The following is a 27,937-nucleotide window of genomic DNA, read 5'->3' on the forward strand; positions in this document are numbered from 1 at the left end:
CAAGGAAGAGGGAAGAGGTTCCTATCCACTGCACCAAATATTCATTTCAATGTGTTAAGTGAACTGACTTAGACAGGAGAATGATATAGAAGCAGAAAGGAAAAAATCAAATAAGAAAAAAATCACAGGAGAAAGACATGTGCAGAGGAGATTGGAAGCTCTAAAATATTTCAGTGCTGGGTAAATGCAAAAAAGAGATGAGATTGTGGCTTTTTGTATGAGCAATCAGATATACTTTTACACAAATTACTTGGTCTTATCCAAGTATATAGTATAATCTAAAAATGTTTTTCCCCTTATTAACATATTCATATAAAAAACTGTGTGTGTTGAACCCATTAGAACGGGTTTTTTTTCTTACGGTTACGGAACACATTAGGTTTACAATCATTCATTGAAATTATTCCATACCCTGATGAATGCCCATTAGACATACTGAAGAACGATTCAGTACTACTTGAGGCTCTGCTGTTTTACAGGCTTAGACTTAGAGAATAATATGTTCTACAGAAGCAATACATGTGAAAGATTTCTGCCTTCGTTTCTGTTTGCCTATTTATTTAAACAACCTCATTCAGGCTCCACAGAGACTTTCCCAGGAGTACTCTCTTAGGATGAAACTTTCCCCCCAACCATACTTGCTCTTAGTCCAGAGAACTTCAAAGAGATTTTTAGTGATACAGAGAAGTGCTGTTGGTCTGAACTCTGGGTTCACCCCTTCTAGTTCACCAAAACAGAGTTATGTAAGTTCACAGCTAAAAAGATTATCCATCGAACTACTGAAGTTAGACATGGATTACAAAATCAGGTCGAGCTAGTTCCAGGCAATTACTCTTTACATTTAATTTCTTGGAGTTTAGTTCCAGTTCACCTGCAATGTACTTTGTAACTCAGTAGAAGAAATTTCATTATTAGAGCTTTTTTATTGATTTTTTTCCCCCCACATTTGGTGGGAATGCAATGGTAGTTGGAGTTCTTTCTCCTGAAAAGGGTTATCTAGACCTGAGAGGCAATAAAGTAAGAAAGTTATAAAACAGTTATGGGACTAAAAGTTACATACCTACAATAATTTCTACACATCACATATGTCCAGCTACTATTCTCTTTACTAGAGCTCACTCCATTTTCTAAACAAATTTAGGGATCCTTCACAAGAGCAAAGTAATGTTTTGGCATTCCTGGTTTGTTCAGAGCAACTTCTAATGGTAGTGAAAAAATGCCTTAAATGTATTCACAATTCCCATGGTTTGTGCATTCACAATGTTTGCTTATCTTCTGGGCAAGATGAGCAAGGGCACAGACATTTCTTAATGAGGTTTCATTCACCTGGGTGTTCCCTGTATCTATTGCTATTCTGTATGCCATGTAAATCCACAGGTCAAGGTGTAAACACAGGGTAAGATTTTTCACAGTTTGCTCTCACCCACTTCGTTTTGTACCTGATATTCAGAGTCGAGGTGAAGCATAGAAATGCAGCACCTTCAGTATTTTGATGAGTTTCTTCTTAAATATCTTCAAGTGCTTTCCTTTCAATTAATTTATTCTCACTCCTGTGATTAAATTTTTTGTCTTGGATGATAGAAGTATCAAAAATGCTGAAGGACTAAGCATGAAGGAAATGCAAAGTGAAAGGAATGAAAACCCAAGTGTTGCTCTGGTTACATCTAGAGGGGTTAGCCCACACTGAGAAAGACAACTTAGATCCTCCTTCAGGCTACAGAAGCTTCTTCTTCTTTAGTATGGGACAAATAATTCAACTTCTCTGACTCCAATTCCTCATTTAAAAATGGCTCAGAATTATAGCACCTAAGAATTTGTAACAGTATTACACAAACAGAAAATAATATTCAAGAATATGTGAATATTTGAAAGGCAGCCACTGAGGGTCATCTAGTCCTCTCTTCACCCAAATAAGTGAGGTTTCTTCCATGAGCCTCTCTAAATCCAACCGATGGATATAATGACGCTATTCTTTCCATATATACCAGAAAAAATGCATCAGTTGTGATGATGACACCTCTTCTTAGTGTTATAATAGGAGTAAAATCCATGTGCTGGAAGTCTAACATACTCATTGTGTGCCCCATGAAAATTAATGTCCTGGGGTTTATGGAACTGGAGGCCACTACACTAAGTCCTGCTCTCTGCCATTCTTATTACACTGAAATTCATCATTCTTACCCTCAACTGCTTGTTACTGGTGGAATTAAACCCATACTCATCTTCTGATAAAGACCTCTCTTACACTGATAGACAAATGCAAAGTCAACACACACATGTATTTAAAAAAAAAAAATTAAAAATTATGCAATACACACCATATTCCAATTTGATTGAGGATTTAATCAGTCATGCCAGAGAAAAATTTTAATTACCATATTTCTGTTTGCTTGCACAGGTGAAACATGAAGCTTTCTAGAATCAAAAAGGAGTTCGTAACCTATGTGGAAACTGAGTCATCATTGATGTTTTCAAATATGTCAAAGATGTGCAACAAGTTTTCTGCTTCAGGGCAGAAGTGCCAAGAGGACGTGGAGTCCTTCTATTTTTTGTTAGAATACAAAAATATTTGCTTGAAGTACAATGAAACAAGTCACCCTAATTCCATTTCACAGGCATTCTTTTACAAGAAGTTTGAATGAATCCATCCTAGACAAGACATCACTCACATCGGTTCAGAACTGAGCTAAACACTTTTTAATAGCAGAACAGTCATGCTGAAAGGTAACTCATCTACCAAGGAGGTAGAGAGAGACAAAACTAAAGGAAATAAATAATTGTATAAATGCTCTCAAGCACTTAGGCCTGCTTTACTTTGTGATGTCTATGGAAGCACTTTCTGAAAACAGAGGCTGATGCCCTTGGTGGTGAGTTAGAACTGAGTGGAGGAGAACTCCTGTCTCAGCACCAAGAAGTAATTTTACTTTGTTTTACTTTTTTTTCTATTTTAAAGACTTCAAGAGAACAGTGCTAGCAGGCTCAGAGCTACTAAAACTGAATTAACTGTGCACACATAGAGGAAGAAAAGAAAGGAAAAAAGCTTGGTCCCTACCGTCTCCCACAAACTGAAGGAGGGCGAGATCAATTTGTCTCTTCCAAGGAGATCCTTTCTGGAGAGCAATCCCATAGCCAGTAGTGGCAAAGATGTACCCACTGCCTATTGTGACAAGTTTGCAGCCTTCATCTCTTCCAGCCTTGTAATTCAGTACTGCTGCATCATAGATGAAAGCATCCAACTTCCTGAAATGAAAAAAAGCATTTTACAAACCAATCATTAGGGACAGCTGTTGTCATACTTCTTTTGTCCTTGATGTTAGGACCCTGTTGAGTATCATATGGATTCTTTGATATCATTAATTACATATCCTGCTCTGCTGTATCTAAAATTAACAAAAGGTATCTATTTTAGTGAGGGGAAAGTAGGACGCGTAGTTTTGCATTTCTATTTTAAGGGACGCTGTTAAAAAATACTGAGCAGGAGAAACCAATCTACAAAATGTCTTGCCCTGATATCTTTGTATCTTTGCTCTCAGTATGGATAAGTATCTTGAGATGCAAAATGTTCCCCAAAACCAACAGAAATGACGACAGAGAACTGAGAACTGAAAGATAGAGAGTAGACAGTTTATTGAAAATACTGAAGGAAATTGAAAATGTTCACCAGTTTTACATACACACCCTTGTTTTACTTCTCTTTCCAAAAATAAACAGTGAAGGTGGAGGTTAAGTCCTTGATAAGACAAAAAAAGATACTGGAGCATATCTCATAGAGCTACCTAAATTCCACTTAAACATGACAGAAAATATTTCTTTTTCCAAACATATTATTTGTGTATCTGGAGCACAGCAGGAAGAAAGGAACTTGTGAAAAAGTTTAAGCCTTTTACTCCATTTACCTAAAAATGGAAGAATGGGATAATCCCATTTTCTAAAGAATACAGGGAACACAACAGGAGTGGAAAACAAATTCAGTAAAGAAAGGGAAGGAAGCAACATCCTCCAGGGATACCTTCTCAGAAATACTGTAAAGAAAGTTGTAAGGTAGGTGCATGAATGTTTTACAGATGAAGGCAGTGAAAATGCACACAGAAGAAGAGGAGGCCATTTGGAAGGACAATTACTTGACAGTAGCAGATTCCAGTCAAAGAAAAAGCATTCTTATACTGCCAGAAATTCATATGCACACTTCAAAAAGAAACAGATGAAACTTCATTTTGCATCGCTGCCCTCATCTGCAGCCAAAACCTTTCAAGATTTGCACTACTTGCACAAGAGCAAGAGCCTACATAACAGCAAGAGGTAAAAGCTGCCGTGGCCTCAGCTCCAGCCTCACCTGAAGGACACACAAAGCTGCTCCATTCCCAGTAACACACCCTCCCTTCCCAGCGTCTCTGTGCATCCCACAGGAAGCCAGGGGAGCGGGAAGGACACAGCCACACCACTGGCTTTGCTGGATGGCGCGGGGGAGTCTCCACCCCGCCGCACCCACTGGCAGCTCTGCCTGCCCAGCCTGTGCAGAGCCACAGAGCATCACTGTGCAGCTCTGCTGCAAGATCTCATGGGCTGCAGCTGATGCAGCCTGGCACAACTCTGCCCACCAACAGTTGGGGCCCGTCTCCATGCAAAGACAGCTATAAAAATAAATGTATTCTGGCACAAACAGGTACAACAGCATCAGCTTCAATTACATTATATCAGGATGCACCAGTTGTGAATTCTGTTGCTATGAAGTTTTGGAGTCACACTTTCTACTAAGATTAAATCAGTTTATGCTGATAAAGCTTTTCATTTATACCTACAGAATGGAGCAAGACCTGGACATATCACATTTTGACTACTGTCAGAAAAAAAAAAAGCCCCAAGAAGCTTTCATGCGTATCATAATTCAAAGTTTATTCATAAATAATCAATCAACAGAACCCTAACTTTTTCAGAACTCTAAATAAGATACCAAAAATGTGGCACTAAAGAAACTTGTGTCTATCTCACGGTAGACCAAGATGAATACCAGGAGCAAATGAAGTTGTTAGATTTTGTCTGCTGTCATGAGAAAGTGAAGTTCCTGTCACTAATCACTGTTCATTATTGCTTTCCTTCAAGGATATTTATCCCAATAATCACCATTCAAGTCATCTAATTGAAATTTAGTGAAGTAGTTAATTCAGAGTAGAGATGGTTCATGCAACCATTTAAAAAATAGTTGGGCCATCAGTTTTTCTGCTTTTTTCTCTTCCCTAAAACTCACTTGGTGCAACCTTCAGTTTAGAAGTCAGATTAGCCCCACCAATGCTTAAAATCTGGTTTCCCTCCTTCCTGTAAAAGGGTAATTTAATATGCAGAAAATCACTAAACATCTGCTAGGCAATGTCACAAATTCAATCCATATACATATATATATATACACCCAAATAAAACACGCATGGCTACCTGGCACTGGGGGTAATTCAACTGGAAAGAGCCAAGAGAGTGCTGGGGCATTGCCCAAGCCTGCAGCCCTCTGCATGTGATCAGAATTTTCTAAAAGATGGGCTTTGATGCAGCACTTCAGAGACAATCTTTGCTTGTATAGAGAGCAAAGACAAAAATCTATGTCCTTTGGATAGTGCAAAAAAACCCCCACAAACCTGCTTGCTGTACCCTCAGGATAATGTAGCTTTTCTGATCTACAGCAGACAATTACCAAAATCAGTAGAGCCCAGGCTCACACGCTGACATCCACAGTTATCTGGGTGCAAGGAAGGACTCCACCCCTCTCAGAGGATGCTCACAGCTCAGGGACTGGGAGGTGTTGCTCTCTCCCTGGGTACAGACACTGCTGCAACCAGACAACTTAAAACACACTCTGGAATTTGTCATCTGTTTATTCTGGGATTTACAGTTTTGCAATGCAAGCACATGAAACACATGCTGTTAAACAAAGAGAAAATATGAAGTGTCAGCTATTCTTCTGTCAAAATAGTCTCAGTCAAAAATATAAACGAAAAAGATCTCTTTGCTCAAGACTCCAGGGCAAAAGCCTTGTGCTACCTCAGAAATTACACTCTTCACATGCAGTTTGCCTCCTTGGTTACTGAGCACTGTAGCAAAACCTTGGGAGAGAAAGACAAAGTAGAGTCAGAGCTTCACTCACTCGATGTGGAAGCACCTCCCCAGTTCCCAGGAGTCTGGGATCAGTGCAGTGCTCACACATGGAACAGGTTCTGAGGATGCAGAAGGCTTTAGTTTTGACGACTTGTTCTATACTACTCCTATAAGGTCACAACAAATCCCATTACACAAATCAATTTAAAAACATGAGTTACTTTCCTGACAGATGCTGAGAGCTGAAGGTTCTGCTGTCAGTCGCTGCCCAATGTCTTAACTGTAAATCAAAAATGGATTGCCTTGAAAAACTTTTGCTGTCCACAAATACAAACTTATATTCAGAATATATTTTCTGCATTTCCAACATAACTCTTATAACCTCTCAAGGCTTAATCATCTCTTCATCGTGTGCTGATTACAGAAGAACTGTTCCTGCAAAGCTCCAGAACACACTGTGCTCCTGCAGCGTGGGCAGGGAGGAACAAGCCCCAACTGAAACTCTCAGATCTTAGGGGACCCAACTCTTCCATCACTTGGAGGTGAATTTCTGGCATTCCAAATTTTTAAGGACCTTCAGATAACTACAAACATTTCTCAATTAGTGTTTCCAAAAATGGAGACAGCAAAATCTGGGCAATTCCAAAAAAGCGCCCCTTTCTGAGCTGTTTGCAAAGCTGGCAATGGGATCAACCCCAGAGGAATACAAGGCAGGGATGTGTGCAGGGCAGAAGGCTGCTGGGAACACAGAGACTTTCCTTCCTGCCATGACTGCGTGGGGAAAGCCACAGCTGCTGTTTCACTGGGCTCTGGTGGAAATGCCAGGCAGGGACTGCTGGGCACAGAAGCACATCCTTGTCTTGTCATTCTCCAGGCAGGACTGGGAAACCTGGACCTCCAGTTCTCCCTGTTCTTTCTCCAGAGACTAGCAAGCCCCAGATCTTGATTCTTGTGGCAGCAAAACTGCAGTGTGCTGCACAGCTGAGCACGCTGCCCTTGAGGTGACACCCTCAGTGCAGAACAGCTTCCACGCACCCGGAGGGGCTCAGAGCCTCCTGCAAGCCCCAGTCACGTACAAAGGAACTATTAACTTGTCAGCTCAGTGCAGCCACACCAGGGAGTGAAAAGCTTTGTCACACTGTGGAGGTTTAAATAAAATGGTAAAAAATATTAGAGAGAGAAGTATCAAAGTTAAAATGTGAGAGAATGTTCTTAACTGCCCTGAACTGGTCAAGCAGGCCAGGCACCTCCAGCCAGTGCAGGGGAGCAGAACTGCAGATCTGTGACTCATCTGAGCAATGAGCAAGTCTGCAAACTTCCACAGAACTACTGCAATAATCCTGGCTGAAGGAAAACTAAACAGTTTGGAATATTTATATAACAGTGACTACAAAGGCAAATGATCTTCATGACCAAGCAAGCACCAAGGGGAAAGGAGGTGGGGAGAATTTTATCTCACAGCATCAGAGAACATCAGGTGTTATGAAATCATGAACTGGAATAGTTCTAGAAAAACCCAAAAAGAGCATTACTGAGTGTGATAATTTGAAGAGAGAGATACATGAAAAATAAGTGTGGACAGTCACATAACTAAACATCTATGATTCATCAAGAAGGGTAAGAGTTGAAAAATCAGAATAGCTATTGCAAAAACTCATTCTCAAGCATTGCTGCACATGTGCAAAATTGCCTGCATAGAGAAAATTTAAATTAGAGAAAAAGGTACAAAAAAGCAGTTTCAGAAAAGTTGAAAACACTTCCCTATAATTTTCCCCATCTTCATTACTGGCACAACTTTTTATAAAATTTCTATGATGAAAACTGAAAAGGAAGACGAGGCAAATGCTCCTTTATTAGTAACTTCTCCCTTAACAACAGAAATATAACACAGCTGAAAAATGTTCCTTTGCTTCCTTAAACAATTACATGATTCGTCAGTGATTTTTTTTTTTCTCTTGATGGAATGAGATGTAAAAATCTAAAATGCCAATCTACTCAGTAGTTCTGGAGCCACAATGACATTAGGGACAAAAAACAGGAGGAAAAAAAAAGTGTCCACTTAAGGCTGGATTAACTTTAAGCATGTATTTTTAGAGATAATCAATAGCATTGTTGGGAAGGCAGCAAGTACAAAATACTGTCTGTAAGATCTGATGGATTTTCATCACAAACTTCCATTTCATCCCTTTTTTCCCCACAGAAGAGATAAAAGAAAGTATGTCAAGAGTGAACAGTGAGGGACAGCATCATTTGTGTCACTCTGTGTCCTGGGGATCCAGTGCTGAAAGGTCACTATGGAATGACACTGCAATCAAAGGGAAAGAATGCTGCTCTGAAGATGAGGCTTCCATGAAAGTCTCTAAAGTGACACTTTGATACTGCTGGAGCAAAAGCAGATATTTAACCTTTACCATGAAGGACTGTCGATTTCTATTACACAGTTTTGACTAAAATGCATTTCAGGTTATCTGATGCACTTTGTCACCAGCAGTGACTTTATCTTTCAGTACATATTCAAATGGCTCCTCACAGAACTGAACTTCACACACACTGAGTGGATTTCTTGACATCTTGATATTGCCAATTCATTAGGGGTAAATTGCACAACCAGCCCCTGCAACAACACAGGCCAGCAAAGTATAACCCAGTTAAATGAACTGATGAGCACAGAATGAGCCTTCAACTTTTCTCCCAGCTCAAACTATCCTCACTTCAATCTTAACACAGGAAACACAGACACAGAATTTGAAAGAGCGGGTTCTGACAGACATTAACACCACCACAAGAGGTTGTGGAGGCTTCCCCTCGCCTGTCAGGGCAATCCCAGCTGCCAGAAAATCCCCTGAGAACCTCCCTTGGCTGTGGTTACCTGAATGGGCACACTCACCCTCCTCACTCATGGGAGCTCCATCCAGCAGCCCTCTGCCCACCCATCTTCCCAGTCCCTGCCACATTCCCCTTAGCATCAAAATAATGGAAAATTTAGTATGCCTTTATGATTAATTTATACAATGGAAGGTTGTCCCACTTCACATCTCAGAAGCCAAGCCAAGAAGTTTTTGCAACGCATCAGTTTATCAAAACATAAAATTTGAAGAGCTGAGTGGGGGGAATGTATTTTTAGATTAAAGGTTTTGTCCCAGTTACAATAGCATAATGAAGGATAAATTCAGCACAGCTCACCAAGTACCTGATCTCAACCCCAAAAGAAATGAAGACTAAAACTCAGAATAGCTTCTGAAAAGAATAGGGGATAGATGGCACACAGCTACTTCCACCTGTTCATTTTATTTGCAGGCTATTTGTAATATTTAGAGGTATTAGATAGAAAAGAGCATTACCTTAAAAAGTTGTAATACAAAGGAAGTAACCTTTAGAAGCAAAAAGAAAGCCAAGAAAAAAAAAAAAAACAACTCCAGAAGGGCACTCAGGTACTAAGTAAAAGAATTGTAAATAAATTACTATTATTTTTTTCCTAGAGCCACATTTCTATGCATCAGGTGAACCAGAGAAAACAGGGTTGTTTGGTTTTCTTTCTTTAAAAAAAAATTGCAAAAGAAGCAATTTTTGGCAAAGAAGAAATTACCAAAAATGTAAGAATTACAGGAATATGAGAATAACTCCATTTCCTGAAAGGACAGCAAGTTATGGGAAAACAGGAATCAGCTATCAAAAAAACTGATGCCAGAAAATCCTGCCATGAGTGGAAATGCCATAGGAGCCTTTATGCCTGCACTGGCAGCTTGTAGTGCTGAACTCTGCTCACTTCAGCAGTAAAAACAGGAAAGCTGTGCTCATTCAGCCACACATTTCTTTTAAGATACTAGATTTCAGAATTGATACAGGAGTGAAGAAATCACTCTGAAAAATATTCCTAGGTGGACCAGCAAATTTAAATGTTTTCACATCTTTGCAGCCCTCTGGCACAGACAGCAGTTGCCCAATTGCAAACCAGCTTTCCAATTCTTAGCTCGTGTGGCTACAGCTGGAACACCCACTGGAAATCATTCCCTGCAGAGCACAATGCCAAAATGAACATTAGAGTGAACACTGAAACATATATTAGATTGAAGCACCACAGAAAGCATCATAATGTAAATTGAAATCAAGTTACCCCAGCCATCTGATGCCAAATTAAATGAAGTTATTGATTGCAGAAGTTGTATGAACTTGGTCAGCCAGAACAGAAGATCCTGAATAGGCCAAACTTTAGCAGAGATGGTTTTTAACAGAAAGTCAGGAAGGAAGCCATTATTCACATTTTTGCCCCTTCAGACAGTTTTAAGGGAAGTGTATTTGTACAATAATTTAGTGCTTATTGTCAAAACTGATAGTGATAAGTAGACACCCTGGAGCACAGCAAACATCTAGCTCTCCCAGGTTTCAGGACCTTTGACTTGGATGTTTCCCCTGTGTTTCTATGATGAGAGCTCCCATGGATGGTGCTCTCTTTTCTTGTATTGCAACAGGTATCCTGGAGGGCTGCAAGCAATAAATTATTGTGACTACAGATATGTCATGCTGCCTACAGGCCTTTTCCTTTCTCCCTCAAACGCTTTTCAGCATTAACCAACCCTGGTAAATTCTCAAAAATTTGGTTAAAGATTTGGACATTTCTGTGAGTTCTGGCTGTAAGCTGCTATTGCATCCCCAGGAGAACAATGAAGAATTTGTGCTTTTAATGAAAAGTTAAAATACATCATTTTTCTTTCAGACAGTTTGTCTCACAGCTTGTCCTCCTCTTTCAAGGTGAAAAGGTATGAACCACAGAAAGAACAAAAACTAGGAAGTTTTTCCTTGGGTGAAAATTTTGGTGACAATTTTCTGTAAAAATAAAATAAAAATATTGAAATTGGCCTTGCATTGAAGTGGAGAGATGTCAGCTGGCTTCCTGAAAGACAAGTTGTGCTTGATTTAAACTTTAGGCACATCACTACTTTAATTGGCAGTCCTAATTAGCAGTAGCACCTGCTGGGCACAATCCCAGCTGTGCTGCAGCTGAGGGAAACAGGGATGTTTGCCTCCTGGTTATGCCTGTGCCACGCTGCAGAAGCTGCCAGCTCAGCCTCTGACCTGGCTGTATTTGTTCAACAAATAACAGTGTGCAAAGCTGTGAATTGGATAATTCATAATCACTGTGAGAACAACAAAGATCCAATTCAGGCCAATAAACTCACAGGCAGGGTTCAAAGGCCATTGGGGCGTTCTGGGGTCTCCTCCTGCACTCCTTCAGCTTAGTGCTGTAAGATTCTATAAAACATGTTGATAATCATGTTCTTTTCACGTGGGAGAGTGGGCTTGCACAGAGGAAATAACTCCTCGTGCCATTTGCGCTGCTCAGTTCAGTGCTTCCAGGTGTTTCTGCTGGCACTGTAACTTGTCATTAAAGGATGCTGAGGATACAGCCATCACCTGTCCCTTTCAAAGCGGTAGCTCAGGACAGCCTGCAGGCCAGAGCAGCTCCTCAGGGGCAGCTCATAAATCATGGGGATGTAATCCTTCACATCTGATAACCCAGCACAGCTGAGGCCATTCCTGCTGTGCACACTGCCACCACAGCAGCCTTTCCAAGCAGCTCTGTAATTCCATCAGCATGTCGGAGAGGATGAGGGAATAAGGTACTCAACTGATGTGTATCAACACCAGCATTGCTGTCTTTAACAGGAAGGCAGATGAAGTCCCAAGTAAACTTCAACATCAAATCCCTGAACACACAGTCACAGCTGTGGCTGGCAATAAAAGCTGTAAAGCACTCATGACAGCCAGGGGATCTGCAGCTGCACATGGGGCTGCTTGCCTGGGGAACACCAGGGATTCATTCCTGCAGCTCCCTTGAAAGGAAGTGACGGGCAACTGGCAAGCAAACACCTCCCATTTTATCCCTACAGTAAAAAGAGCCTCTGCCAATTAAATTTGCTCATTTCGGCCATTAGCAGTTAAATCCCAGACTATATGCCACTGTAGATGTGCTGGGGCAAAGGTGAGAACATGAAATGCATTTCCAGTTTATTACCATTGCGATCTCTCCTCCTGACAGTTTTATGGCCACAAATAGAAACACTGTGTGCAAACTCGAGAGCTATGAGCTCATACGACCCACACCAGAGAACTGCGACTGGAAGGTTGCTTTGCCTGCAAAAAGATGTTATTCTTTGACTACAATCTCTTCAGGAAAAATACAGCCAGGCAAACAGAAGGAAGCACACCCAAAGAGCCACTGCAAACGTAACACAATAATTAACTACTACCTTTTTTTGGAGCTTATTTTTTCTTCAAGAAGCACAATCAATAGGATCTGTCTCCCTGGCACTGAGGGTTCTAGAAAAGTAGATCAATTAAATACAGCATGGACAGAAATGCTTGCAATGTGTTTTTAAGGATGGGTTTGATCAATAAGCATCTCAAAAGCTCCGAGGAGCCTCCTGAGCTCCGGCAGAGCTGGATGCTCCCACCAAGAACACATTAGCTAATGCCTTAGAGACTCTGCTCTTTGAGTAATGCTCAGGGCAACAACTGCCATTTCTGCTCTCATTAAGGAACAAAACCCTACAGAAGCCCTGAGCTGCTTGGTCCTGCCTAAGGAACAGTCCAAAGCTCTGCACGTAGCATGGCACGTGTGGACCACCTCATCCCTTAAATGCATGAAATCTAGTGAAAAACACAAGTACGCTTCTTGACAAGCTTACAAGATCAAGATTGCTTTCAGTAGTGAACTGAATTGAAGGAGGGACAATATTTTGCCATTTTGAAAATTGTTAAGTAGTACTTAAATAACAAGATCTTCCTTTTTAACAGGCCTGGTTGCAAACTGACACATTTAGTTAATACAGTTCTGCTATTGTTCAGTGTTTCAGCAGCTTCCTGAGAAATACATCAGTGAATATCAGAAGTAAGACCCTAGTGACAAGAGATGGATATTACTGAGTCTTTACAGATTTTTTTTTTAAGAACTTCTCAGAAACAAAGTTTGATTTCATATCAGAGAGGAAAAACCAACAAAGCTGATAATTCTGCCTTTACCCCTGATGGCAACAGGCCTTCAGGAATAAGCTGCACTGAACCCCTAATGGGGGTTCACCAGAGAGTAGATATAATGCCAATGACAAAAACCTCATTTCCACTTCGATTTGCAGCATTTCCCAGGTGATGATCTCAAACATTTTTGATGCTAATTGAACAAGATAGGTCCAAACCTATTGCCCATGTAGTGAAGTTGCTTGTTCTAATTAAAAAAAAACAAAGGCAGATGCTTTCCTTGTACATTAATTTCTGAAACAGTAGCAGCTTCACCTCTCAAATACTAAACCAGTAAGGGGCTGGGTGTGCTTTCAGGGCTTCCCAGACACAGACATGAGCACACTCACCTCTGCGTGTACAGCAACATTCTAATTTCTATCCGTATTTCTGCCCCCACTCCCCCATCCCCCCGGCTTTTTCTGGCCACTGAAGCAGCTGATTTTCCACTTCTTGAAAAAAAGCAAGATTTAAAAAAAAAAAAAAAAAAAAACACAAATAAACAAACAAAAACATAATCCACAGCAGTTTGCCTTTTGTTTTTAGAAATCTGTGCGTCTTGTGCATCTGAAATTTTATGTTTGTCATCTTCCCACTATCTCCCTCCAGTTCAACTCAATAACATTATGTATTAAACACAATGGTCTCAAAGATCAAGATATTTCCAATACATCTCAGCATGTTAATGCTAATTAAAGTTGATCAAAAGACTTTGTTTGAGATAAAGGAAAACCAGACTGAACTGTGACAAGATGATACTTTATCATTTCATTCTATATAGATCACAAGGGCCACATGTATGGCATCATTTAGTCATTAAGCATCACTTCATTGCTGGTATTTTTTGCTCCATCTTGAAATTAAAATAAAACACTATACAAAAGTAATTAAAAGGGATTCATGTCCTCAATTACGCAAAAGTAGTTTTAAAGTGAGATTGGAAATACAGGTTATGCAAACATTCTTCAGGGATAACACAGCTCATATTTATTTTAACTCTCAGCAGCAATTATCAACCAGATTCTTTTCAAGTCCTTCTCAGTCTATAGAGTATGACTAAAATGATCAGATAGTTCATTCTCAAAAAGTTGTGCTGAAGCAGCAAGTCTTACCATGCATAAGCAAAGTTGCTTGTTGTATCCCCAAGGATGAGAATGAAAAAGAAAAAAAAATGGGATAAAAGTACTGAATAGTTTTGGAAAGAGATAAAGATGAAAAGAGACAAATTAACTGTAATAAGGTGAACAGAACACACACAATGAAGATGCAAATGGAAATGATATATTTGTTTGGAAGCAGAAGCAGTGTGAGGAAGAAGAGATGAGTCATCCTCAAAAGAGCTACAGAAACACGGACTCCATGGGACCAGATGTACTAAATATCATGGAATCCAGTGAATCAGGCAGGGAAGGAAGTTAAAGACGTCTCAACTAGACTTCATCAAGTCTAGTTAAAGATGAAAGGGCAAATTTTACGTGGAAGAGGGAAAGAATTTGGTCAATAAAATCATGAAGGGGTGAGAGAAGATACAGTTCTGTATGCTGAAGAACAGAAAATTTGTCAGAAAATCTGGACAAAAATTTTTGAAGAATATGAGTCTGAAAGCAGCTGACATGCTGCTGTCCAATCCTTCTGCAGGTGCCACCAGACAAAATCCCAAGGAGCACAGCTGGAGGTAGCAGTTACTTGTATTGACCCAGAAGTTTATTTGTACCATCTGCTACAGAACTATCAGTCAAGGGGAACAAGGCAGACACCTGGGGGTGTCCACACAAACAAATCACTTAGAAGAGGAAAGAAATCCAGCAGAGAAAAGGAATCTGTCAAAAAGAAATAGCTGATGCTGTCAAAAGGAGCAAAACCTTTAAGGAGGACCATCAGCTGGCCCAGGAGCAGCCAGCCTGAGCTGTAGTGAACATCCTGAACCACCCTGCAGTCAGGGTGCACCCCCCCCCGCCCCATTTTCACACTTAAGTTTCTGACAAGTGGCCTGATTTTCAAGCTAGCAGCAGTTTTCAGTAGCACAAATGGTTGGTGAAAAGTACAAGCAGTATACATCCCCTAAATAAACTGTCCATCCAATAGAACAAATCCTACAAATAGCTGAAATCAGGACACCTCTTTCTTCAAAAATTGCCATCAGGAATGGTAGGATTCAGCTGTCTATCTCTAATGCATAATTTTGCTGTCACCCAGGAAATGTAACTTGCACAGGCTCTGTCAGAGCAGGAGCTGCAGTTTGGAAGCCCCTGGGCACGGCTGATGTCACACATTGTTTCACATCTGTCCTGGGATGGGACAAACCAGGCCTGGGAAGTGCCAGCCGAGAACACCTGGAGAAATGAGGGCAGAGGGAGTCCAGACAGCAGCAAGGATACAGAAGAGAAGGAAACAGCTGGAAGGACAACTTTTTGAAGAAAGGAATTTTCACTCTATGGAAAGATTTTGGGATTTCAAGGTGTTTTGTTTAAATAATACATTACACTTCCATACATGTTTGGTAGAAGGCGAGTAAAAATGAAAAGGATAAACAGTTCCCCAAAAAGGATCAAAAGTAACAGGGTATTTTAGCATAGAAAGAAACATGTCCTGTGTTCACCATAAATAACAGCAGGAGAGATGTTCCCTGAAACAACCCCTGGTGTACATCTATTTAAACCCACTAAAGCAGCTTCTTACTTCAAAACAAAACCTAAAAAGCCTGTACTGAGAAATTATTATTATTATTATTATTATTGTTATTGTTATTGTTATTATTACTGTTGTATTATTAACAAATATAATTATGTTGCTATCAAGCCTAAATGTTCAGAGCTAGCAGATTCCTGTCACCCAGATGAATAATGATATGAGCAATGAGTCACTCCCATGCCTTTGGAGGATTAGGAATGGAAATTTGTCTCTTTGTCTAACCAGGCAGCTTGGGCTACTTCAGAGAGAAAAGGATGGATGACACTCAAGTGTAAATCTCAGATCTTAAGAAAGAAGGACAATAATATTTACCAGCATATTTAAGACGATTGTCAGAAGCCAGATTAGGGAGCACCACCAAGGTAACCAGAGACTGTACTGTCTTCAAATTTAAGAAACGTTAATTATGGCCATTGAAATTACTTCTCACAGGACATTGAATCTACCAAGTAATTTTAAAACAACCACAGAAATCACATTCAATCATTTTCCTTTTTTGATAACTGTACAGTGCACTTGGAAAAAAAAGTGCCATGTACTGCACAGCAACCTGACATCAGTCTGTTCAGTACCACAGTGAATACATTTCAATAGTTCTCTGTTTCTTAAAAGTTTACAGCATTCTTTAAAAACCATGGGAAAAAAACTCACCCAGTTTTCAAGCTGACCAAGGCATCTTCCACTCCTTTCTGGTTAAACTTGGTCATGTAAAGGTGCATATCAGGGTAGTTGTTTCGGATATTCCTCTCAGTGCTTCCATTTGGGACCGTTCCAAACCGAAAAGGAGGTGAATAATCATGTGGCCTTTGAAACTAGAGATAAAGGGGATAAGCAAAGTGTTTCAGGCATCCAAAATGTGAAGGGCAATCTCAGGTTGAAGAAGACAGAAGTTGTGTAAGTTGCCTCAAATTTCTTATAGGCAAACGCTGTGGGTTAATTCAGGTCTGGCAATTATACCAGAAACCATCTTCACACTAACTGAACGTGATCTACACCCAAAGTAAAACCAGCTCCATTCTGCCACTCAAACAGGACTCTCTCCCAGGCTTTTGCACTATGGCAGGATAGCAGAAACTGGAGCAGATCCTCATCTGCCAACATCTCTCTAGAGTACCCAAACACACTGGTAAACTGCCACCAAAGGAAAAGAGTGTTTTGTTGATAATCGTTTCACACTTCCATCTCATTTGGGACATTGTGATTACCCATCAGGAAGACAGAAAAAGGATCATCCACAGTAGCTGACAGGGAGCCCGAAGCCCCAGTCCTGGAGGGTGCCGGGGACTGCAGGAAGCTGTGCCAGGGAGAGGCAGGGTGAGGAGTTTCTTTCCACCCATGACTGGAGGGGAATAAATCCTATTGCAGCTTCCACAGGAGCCCAGCAACTACACAGCTTGATATGAGAAGGGCTTCTGGAGCTCTCACACCCATAATCCCAGCCCCGTTCATCCCTATCATTTAAAACTACAAACCATTTGCTTGAGGGTATATAGGCTCATTCTACAATTTCACTCTATCGCTATTGCATCAGCACACATGAACCAGCCAGGGGGCACCTGCAAAGCAATGGCAATAGCTCAGGGCACATTCAGGTTTCACACTTGACAATCCTTCCAATGATCTCACACAAACTTTTTGCTAACGGACCTGAACATTTTATATGTACCTTTTCAACATCTTCCTTTAAAATCCAGGTGACAATTTAGGATTAAAATATCTCTAAGAAACAAATGAAAAAGGTCACTCAGATTAGAGGAACTATTGGCTAATGAGGAAATTGAATTGAGTATTGATAAAAGCAGTCACCCATAAATTCCACAGGAAAATGCACTCTGTTTTTATTGCTGAAGTTAGAAGAGCAATCTATACATCCTGTTCTGCAAGAGATGACTAATATTTATACAGCTGCTGATTCCTTTGGGGTTCCATTTGAAGTATTTCTCTTTTTAACACTTGGTCTCAGGGCATCAAGAATTCCCAAGAGCCAGTGCAAATTTGCAAAGAGAATACAAATGGGTTTACATAAAAACTGGGAGTATTTTCAATTCCATCAAACCTTGACTGTGAAAATATTGCTGCAACACCATTTTCTTGCTACAAAACTACAATTAAATGCTTCATTTTAATTAAGCATATTTTGACAAAGCATAAAGGAATGAACTCTTATTTTTCTCTATTTGTTTAGCTAACAGATGTCTTACTTTCCTCATTTTCCCTTTTCAGAGCTTTACTGTTTAAATTATAACTTTGCTACTACTTTTACACATAGTAATTGACCCATGCACCAAAATTACACTGTACACTACTCATGATTCTTAGTCTATATTTGCCATCTCCCTTTCTGAGATTATTATGCAGCACTGAAACAAACCCTGCTTTTAAATATATGTCCAGAGATCCTACAGATATAAATGTAGCTTGCTATCGACTTTAAATCTAGAGAAAATAAATCTCTGATGTACTGAGATGGTTTCATGTGTCTCCTAAATTTGCCAGTCAATAGAATTGGAAAAAATAACTAAAGAAGCACTGTCAATGTCAGGACCTGTATGACTTGCTGTTCCTTATATTGCTAGATTTTTTTGGAAATTCAGCTGTGGTGAGCATTCTGCAAGCTCAGTTCCCATTATGGCAGGGGACCTGGGGGAATGGCAGGGGAACTGGGGGAACAGGGACATTATGGTGGAGTATTCTGGTAATTTCAAAATGAAGTTTGGTTTTAAGTAGTCTCACTTCTCAAGAACATTCATATGAATCTGGGATGTTGGCAGGCATTTCCTCTCATAGGAATAGTTGAAAGAATTAACACATCTGTTCAAATTGAACATTCATGGAAGACAAAAATATTTCTGCAGAAGAGAAGGATGAATAAAAAGCCCAAGTTCATCCAAAAGTCACAGAGTTAAAAAGCAGATTAATAGTTCCAAACTCCATCTATAGACTGGAATTTCTTGGCACCAACCAACAAATTTTATCACTCACAAGGAGATTATTTTTGAAACCATCAGCTGCTACTACTGCCTGCTCACAGACTACTTGTAAAGAAGAAAGAGGTTTAAGTCTTTTTACTAACACTGCATTCATATCTCAGGTGAATGAAGTTTTCATCAATAATATTAAACTTATATTCCATGAACTGCCACGTCCTGGAGAAGCACACAGGACTGTCACTGTGACTGCAGCAAAGATCTATGGGGCAGACAAGAGACAAGGAAAGAAAAAAAGACCAAGGCTTCACATGCATTCATTATCCCTGAAGTCCCACGATGAGAAACAAAATATATCATGTTTGCTAGGAAATCATTTTCTTCCTAGACATTTCATGAAATTGTGATCTTTCAAATCACGGACAAAATTCTTGAACTGAATGTACAAGCCCCTAGTTCGAGTCATAGTGGAGAGATCCACTGCTCTGAAGACTGATCAATTTGTTCTTCTCTCCCCCTGAACTGCAGCACATGGCAACAGAACTCCAGTCTTTTGCTTTTATTTTATTTTTTTTCTATATACCTTAATAAAACTGACAATTTCATTAAATCAGCAAAGTGATCTTTCAGAAACATTACATACTGACTCAGTTTAAAGATTTACTTGCTTGCCTGAAAAGGCTGGTGTTAAGAGCAGCTGTTTGTTATTCTGGAGATTTTAAAGGAACTGTTGGAAACTTTACTAAAACAGTAGAAAACAGTGAATAATCTCCTGCTGATGGCAGGAATTACAACTCGTTTGGAGTGAAAGAACACTGATACTTGAACCTTTTAAGGGTTCCTGTTAAGGTTGAAGAGAAGCTCCTGGACCGTGTGTTCACGAGGCAATTCTTACGTGAGGCAGAACCCCAGCATATCAACACTGTGCAAGGCAGCTCTGTGCATGGCTACCCACCCTCCTCTAGCAATTTTTTCCTCTTTCATTGCATGAAGTAGGCACAAATGGTCTCCAAAGTAGAAAATCCATTAATTTCAGTCTTTGCTGGATACTTTGGTTTCTGTATCTTTTTATAAAGACAAAACTTTTGAACATCTATTGCATACACATGAATGTCAAAATATAATTTTCCTTGCATTTGCTGAACCATTTGAGTTTATGAACACCCACCCCTCCTAACTCCAGTACATGCTGTGCCATGTCTTTCTGGGTGACACACTGATGACATGGCATTCACAAATTCATTAACAACATTTCAAGGGATGAGGGATCTATAAGGAGGTCTTAAAGCACCGAGGGGTAAATAACAAATCATCATCACATCAGCAAATCTGCTGAACCAGCTCATGGAGAGCAACATACTTCCTGAATGGGACAACACTGAATGCTGAGGGTCAGGGATGGCTGCTCAGAGAGAGGGGCTTCTTTCCTGATTTTTCCATCACATGAGGACACCCCAGTATCTCTAACTGGAAATACTTTATTGCACTGGCAGTACAGCATTGACAGAAGAGCTTGACTCTTCAGGTGTGGCAATGGGAAAAGTGGGAGAGAAGAATAACAAACTGATTTACCAGCCCAGAAGCAGATTTTGGGGTTTTTAATTAAAAAAAAATAAATTAGTGAACTTTCAGGTATTAATTATTCAAAATTGATTATACCCACATTTCTAGCCCTTGCCTATGACTGCTTTGCTTCCTGCAAGGGTCAAAGCTCTCTACTGAACTGTAAAAACATGACAAAGAGGGGAGAAAAAGAATCTAAGGTCAATCAGATTACCTTCCCATAAATTATCCCAAATTATTTGATTTTTTAAAATCCAAGAAACCTCAGGATTGTGAAGGAGGCAAAACCCACATATGACAAGAAGAATGTTCTGAAATAGTTCATTGCTTTTCTGGACTTGTAACTTGTTTAATTTAATCAGAAAAGGCATGGTTTCCCTGACTTAGCTCTATGTGCTTCAGGCAAAGTTTGAAGAACTGAAAAATAGAAACAAAGGTGGCAAATCAAATAAATGATCAGCAGACCACACAAGAACAGATGGTATTTTCTGATTCAAGTATTTTTCTATTTTTATTTTGCTTTTTGTGGAAATGAAATCCTACTTAGCAGTCAGAATAGAAAAAGGACAAAACTAAGGAAGTTATTAGCCAGAAGCTGCAGAAGAAGAGCTGACATTTCCAGCCCCGTGGCAAAGAGGCAGCGAGGGGAAGGCGAGGCTGCTCTGTCACACCTGAGCCCCACTGCTGTGCCAGGCCAAGGCAAATCCTGCCAAAAGCCAGGGCGCAGGAAAACGCTCTGCTCTTTCTCACCAACAGGAGAAGGACATCTCTCAAATCTTCTCCTTTTTTTTTCCCCAAGAGAGAACGGCAATTATCTGTCTCTTCTAAGAACATGATCTTAAAATAAGAGGGATATTTAACAATCCTCATGCTCTTTCAAAGGTTGTGTGACAACACAAGTTAATGAAAAAAAAACTATTATCATTTTCTGTTTCTTTTTAATTTTCCTCTAGCCATGCTTGCTTTGAAATACCAGACACTCAGTCAAAAGCTGGTCCTAAAAAGCAGTTAAAACAAAAAAACCAACAAGGCTGAGATGTTGCCTTTTTTGGTTTGTTTTTAGCAACAATTTCCTTTCTTTTCTGTCCTTAGAGAAACCTTTTGTGAAGTTGTCCTGTGGGCTATACTGCATTTAGTTATTTCTTCTTGATGTCAATATTTAGTTTCATTTTCAAACAACTGGGCACAGACTTGACAAAGCATATCCTTCAAGTATCTTGTGCATATCCATCACAATAATTTAGCAAATGGACTTTTTTCTATTAGTATATACCCAATATCCCACATAATTTTTTGAGCTTTTTATATTGCTGAGGCATTCTTGACTCACTAATTGATTTCTATCACAAAATAAAGGTAAGTTTCAGTTAAAGCAGCTACTTTTGAACAGGTAACTCAAGAGATTTTGAAAGCACGCTGATATTTTCATGCTTTGGGTCTTAGGTTTGTTAGTAAAGTTTGCACTTGCACTCAGAAGGAAATCATCCTGTTTCAGTCCATTATCTTGCACAGAGTTTTCATCACAAAGCACAGATTTGTAGAAGGATTATGGAGAATGGACACTGACCTCTTTTGACCTGAACACCTACCTTTTTATCACTTAGCCCAGTCACTTGGTCAACAAATTCCTCTTGAATCATAAAGGCAGCTAAGTTGGCAGTGTAACTGGCCAGGAAAATGACAGCAAAGAAAGCCCAGACTGACACCATGATTTTACTCGTCGTCCCCTTGGGGTTTTGCACAGGCACAGAGTTGTTGAAGACCAAGCCCCACAGTAACCACACTGCCTTTCCAATGGTAAAGGATGGTCCATGGGGATCTGCAATTGCAAACTGCAGTTAGCTCAGCTGCAGTTAAATGAAACCTTGCCAATATACCATGCAGGGACAGCCCATTAGTTCCAGACACATGGTTAGAAAATATTTCAGTATATGTTCACTGTACTCCCAATGTAATCATAGGATTTCCCATAGGTACCCTCCATTGCAATGACAGCAATTTCCACACTTCTAAAACATAATTCAACTTTTTTCTACGCGGCATGTTGTTCAAAATTTTTAAAATGAAAATGGAAAGCATAGGTTGGGAGGAGAAGCAGGCTGGTATGTCTCCTGCAGGAAGAAATGTGCCACAGTGTTGCCCTGTCAGTCTTCTGTGCCAGCAGATATGTGCAATGGAAAACTGGAGGTTTAAGCCTTAATGACTCAATTCTAGTACTTTTCTTACCCAAATTATTTTTATCATCTCCAGTCATCCAACATTATGCTTTTTGAACATTATGTAAGCATTTTTAAGATCAAAGTGTGTGAATGTGTCACCTACTTTTAAGCACCTTTGTACTCAGAGCATGAATCAAAAAGACAGAACAAAGGAGCTACCTGCATAGACACAGAATTTAGAGCAAGCCAGGCTCTGGCTGCCTCAAATGTTCAGAGTCAGTTCTGTGGCTCCAAATGTGTTGACATTATAGGTAAAATTCTGTCCCAGCTAAGCCATTCTGTAATTTTTGTTATTTCTATTTTTGGTCATCTTTTAATTCATCCCAAAGCTGGAAGTGGCCAGCACACTGGCCCCAGACACACACAGGGGCAGAAGTGAATGAGCAATGTCTTTATCCACCCCAAGGGCCTCACCTGTAGAGCCCTGTGAGACCCAAAAGCAGCTATGTCACCCAGCTCCAGGTAAGCACAATGCAATCACACACTGCCCATCATCCAGACTCCCTGTACCCTCAGTGGAGAGAAACAGGCCTCCCCTGACTGTGACTCATTTGGCCTACTTATAATTATCCTTTTTTCAGTTCAACTGCAATTTAGTCAATAAGCTCTGATGCAGAAATCTGTCATTTTACCTTCTTCCCTCCCTGTTTCTTTATCCAAGGAGATACACATTACAAATATAGATTTAGCTATTCATTTAACTATAATTTATTTTAATAATAATTCAATGGTTCTTAAAAATAATAAAATCCTAACTGGGTATATACTCAGTGCATGTTCTCATTTCAGTAGAAATACTCTCTAGTGCAGTGCAAGTATTTCACAATGCAGTCAAGCTCTACATCTTAGATTTATTCTGCAGCAGCACTAGAAAATAGAGTGCAGTAAAATAAACACAATGGAGTTGATTTTTGGTTTATGAAACTACCTTCTAAACACATTAAGGCCTAAGCTGATAACAGCTGTTTTTCTGATCAACAGTGTTAAAGAAATCATATGCCCAAGGAGCAATCTGAAGTTCTGTTTATGCCACTGGAGATTGTATTACCACTGAGCTTCATCCTGCAAAAAAATGCCTAGGGAAATGAGAGAAGATACATAATTTTTAGAAAATAAATGTTCCATGTTTGAAATTATGGCAGATGGATTTGTGGCAAGTCCGAGTTGGGATGGTCTAGTGCCCTAACATGTCTTTGTACCTGTAAGTACACCAAATAATCCAGTCAGGCACATGAGGTGGCACAGAAAAGAACAGACAAGTCCCTGGATCCCCAGGGTCTATACTGACCTTTGATTTTCCCTCTTTCAACACAGTGTTTATTTCACACAGAGGTTACAGATTTACCATCTTATTAAAATGATAACATCATCTGAACATTACAGTAATCCACTTTTTCAGTGAACAAGCCAGCCAATGTCTAGAAGAAATAATTTGTTTTTAATAGTTCCCAGAACTGTGTTCATCAAGCTGGAAGATCTCTTGTTATTAAACAAGGCAAGAATGATTTAGAAATTTTTATAAAGGCAGCACTCTCACATGTCAGTTAAGAAATGGGAGGACTAGGGCATCGTGAGACATGGAATCCTCACTCTTGAGTCACAGTGCAGCTTTCACTGAGAAAGAGTAGTTAATACAGAGCTTGTCTGTTTTGAAAATGCAGTTTGGGTAGCTGAGGGTGCTACATAGAAAGGAGCAATGCCCTTCTGCCAGGGGCTTCATTTCAAGGCTAAGAGTTTGTCTAACATTTTAGAGGGACTGTACAATGGACAATGTAGCTGGTATTTTTCAAACTGTCCAGCAGACCTCAGGAGTTTAAGTAACTTTCTCTGAACTGGTCATGAATTTGTAATAGTCAGGAGTAGAACATATTTCACTGCTTTTTGAAGCTGACACTTTACAACTGATGCTATGTGCTAACCAAACAATGAATAAAACTCTGATACCACTTACCCTGCTCTCTGTCTTTATTCCATTGAATTGGAATTATGAACATGAGCATACAAGCCATCAAAGAATCATACATTAAATGAAGAACATAAACAGTTTCATAGCTAATTTCACTGCTTTATTCCTATGTTATGTTTCTCTGAAAAGATGGAGAGCCAGGGATGGGAAATGCATGATTTTTTTATAGACACAGAGTTGAGTAAAATACAAATCTTACCTCTCCCTTGTGCTAAGTTCCTGTTGTATCCTACAGGACTGAAGTACTCAAATATAAAGACAGCCATGGCAGACACGATGAGAAGCATCACAAACATCATCACCCAGACAGAAGCACTAAAAGGCTCTGCAGCAAAACAGACAGGAGAAACAGAACCACAGTTCATTAAACCAGTTACAGCACAAGAATTCTAATGTCCTTGCCTAGGCAAGCCCAGCATCTTCCTCTGCATTAGCTTTTTCCAACAAAAATGATACCAAATATACATATATATATATTTGCAACATATAACGAACTGCTGTTCGTATATATAGACCAAATCTATAGTGTCAAAAGCTTAAATGGAAGTTGCAATTAAAAACAAAAGGCTGCACACTTTTCTTTGACACTGAGTGGCACATGATGGGTTTGACTCGCTGCTTATTCAGTCCACAATCAGGTTGCTGTGTCTATTCAGCCCCTGTATTATATAAATTTATCAACAGAATGGTCCAACCGCTATGACTGTGTTTCTGCAAAGCAAAAGCAATTAAGCATATGTTTAATACATTTGGTAATTCAGGGAAATAGACTTCTCTCTTGTTTTCTATCCAACAAAGAGTGTTAGAGGAGAAAATATAAATACTTGCATTCAAACTAAACACTTTTGTTTCAGGATTGCTTTCTCTCTGTGTTTACTTTCATCTACTTGCAATGAAGATGATGTTTTTATCAACTGCAAACACATCCTTTTGAATGCCTCATTCTCATCTGGGAGCAAATTACTGAAATCAAAGGGGTTTATGAAAAATTTGATGTCAGTTTGAAAGACAGAAGAACTATAATTAAGTAAAAGAAATAGGTTGGAGCATAGAACTAAAAGGAGTTTCAAATAAAAGACTAGGCACCAACTTTTTGAAAGGACTTGGTATCAATATCAAATATCATCTTTCCCAACCAGAGATTCTCTGTCATTTCAGGAGTGCCTGTGGCAGCCACCTTGGTACAAGGATATCTCTAAGAAAGAGTAGCATGGCAAAGTAATATCTATTTATCAGGCCAACTTATTTGGGGCACTTTACATCATAACTTGTGCAAATAAAGCAAGTGTGAGCATACTCTGAAGTGTGAGAAAACAAATCTTAGTATACTATTTCTAATTAGAACAGAATCAAGACACACTTGGAATTACAGAAAATTAGTGTGTTCAAATGCTTTGCCTGTTTTTGAAAGCCCAAGAAGTTCCTCTCTTGCAGCTTTTTCATTCTTTGAATTTAAGATTAGAATCACTGAAACTTCTTCCCTCGTTGCAGGAAAGGACAACGACTGAGAGGTGAGGTGTGCTAAACCCAACAGCCCAATCTGAGCCCAAGTTCAGTTGATTCACTCAGAATAGAATGAAATGCAATAATTTGTGTAATAACAGAAATCTGATGAGATCTTTTGTCTTTGCTACGATTTCTTCAGAAATCTGGAACCTAGATCAGACCAAGTAACAAATAGCCCCACTGCTGATTTTGGATGGTAACTAGAAAGGCAAAGCAGGGACATTTTAAACAAAAGTGATTTCCTCTTGCAAAGGAGCAATATTTTTTCAATTAATTATTTTAGTTTTAAGACAGGGTATGAAGTTCTTTCAAGTACTATAATTATTTGTTAGGAAGAGTATGGCAAGTTAGGAAAATAACAGAATTTGTAGAAGGCAGAGAAAGATCTTCTATTTAGATGCAGCCAGGGAAGGGACATTATGTAGCCAAATGCAGTCTAAACAAAACATTTTCTGATTTCAGTTAGTAACTGGAATAAATTGGAATTCATGTAGAACCACTATAAAATTTTGACAGCATTTTCACAGAAGAAAGCAAGGTTGATAAAACCCTTATCAAAAGCAACAGTGTAGAAACAGCAATGGTAATTTCTCAAAATCTAAAGAAGGCGAAGGGCAAATCAAGCCAATGTACAAAAGTGAGCTACAAACAAGAGTTTAAGCAGAATTCTCTTTAATAATTTAAGGAGTCTGGTAATGAGGTGGAGAATTAATAGAAGCAATAGGAAAACCAAAAGCTATTTGGAATAGCAAGCAGTAAGACTGAACAAGTACAAAATCAACTGAACAAAGTCGATCTTCCTGTCATATCAGAGATCCAATTACACATTCAGCACTGTGCTTTGATTCTCAAAGGACAGAAAAGGAACTTCCCTCAGGCAAACAGTGGGTTTTAAAGGAATTTTCAGTAAAGCTAAAATATGGCAGGAAAAAAAGCTAATATATGACTTGTTTGTGTATATTTCAAATGACTGACAATGGAGAATATCAAGCAAGGAACAAGATGTGTTTGGGTCCTACCTCCCACCACCAAAACCAATACCTAAGGAATACATCAGATAAAGAGGAGCATAGATTTTCTATTCCATCACTGCCTCCAGAAAAGAAAACTGACCTCACCTATGAACTCTCCCTCTGAAAAATACAGAAATAGAGATTTAAGGTTTCCTTCTTTTTATTTGGTTGTTTAAATGAAGTTGAACCAAAACTCAACAGAATAATTTTTTTCAGTATTTTTATATCTAGTATATATGATTTCTAGTGCAATGTGAAAATGTTTTAGTGTGGATAAAATTCTCATTTGAAGGAGACACATACGAATCAGAACACGGCAGATAACAAGGAAAAGGCTGTCACAGCCCATTGGTTACTCAGATCTATTGGACACAACAATCTAGTGGAAAAATCCAGTCACACAAAATCCTGTACTTGTCCACATTCATAGAAACAATTCACAAACCCAGATATTTCAGGAACTGTAATCAAGTGCTATTCTTTAAAAATAATATTGGATTTGACAGATTTAAAAGAATCTTTTAAAAGACTTACGTAAGATGACTCTGTACTCAGACATGCACTTAATTGAAACAAAATCAGTCTCTGAATAAATTCAGTTATCTGCCTGATAGTATTTTGCAAGGCAAAACATTTTACTACTACGCACACCTCATCAAAATACAGAGTCAATTCCAGCAAACTGGCAGCTTCATCTACGCCTGAAAAAACCAGAGCACACTTCTGAGTGCACAGAGTTGATTTATTGGTGCAATAAATCAGATTTCTTCAAAAGTAGAGCTATTCTAGAGAGCGTCATGAGAAGGGGTTATTTTTTTGTTTCTTTTGAACTATATACGCATCCAACTAAACCAATAACATTAAATGCATTTTAGAAATCTAATAACTCTGTTGCTTGTGAAAAATGCAAAAGCAGCTTCTCTTTTGATGGTGGCTGTAAACAGGTTTTTAAGAGAT

General features: G+C 39.3%; 1 protein-coding gene across 1 annotated transcript in view; it reads right to left on the minus strand.

Annotated features, from left to right (window-relative positions):
- Positions 1-27,937, minus strand: part of GRIN2A (glutamate ionotropic receptor NMDA type subunit 2A) — a 155,861-nt gene that overhangs the window by 11,282 nt on the left and 116,642 nt on the right. The window contains exons 8-11 of the mRNA XM_062503501.1: positions 24,661-24,786; positions 21,866-22,095; positions 16,438-16,598; positions 3,053-3,240 (exon numbers count right to left, since the gene is read on the minus strand). Coding sequence (XP_062359485.1) covers positions 3,053-3,240; positions 16,438-16,598; positions 21,866-22,095; positions 24,661-24,786 — 705 coding nt within the window. The remainder of the gene's footprint in view (positions 1-3,052; positions 3,241-16,437; positions 16,599-21,865; positions 22,096-24,660; positions 24,787-27,937) is intronic.

This window comes from Cinclus cinclus, chromosome 16, assembly GCF_963662255.1.
Source record: "Cinclus cinclus chromosome 16, bCinCin1.1, whole genome shotgun sequence".
NCBI lineage: Eukaryota > Metazoa > Chordata > Aves > Passeriformes > Cinclidae > Cinclus > Cinclus cinclus.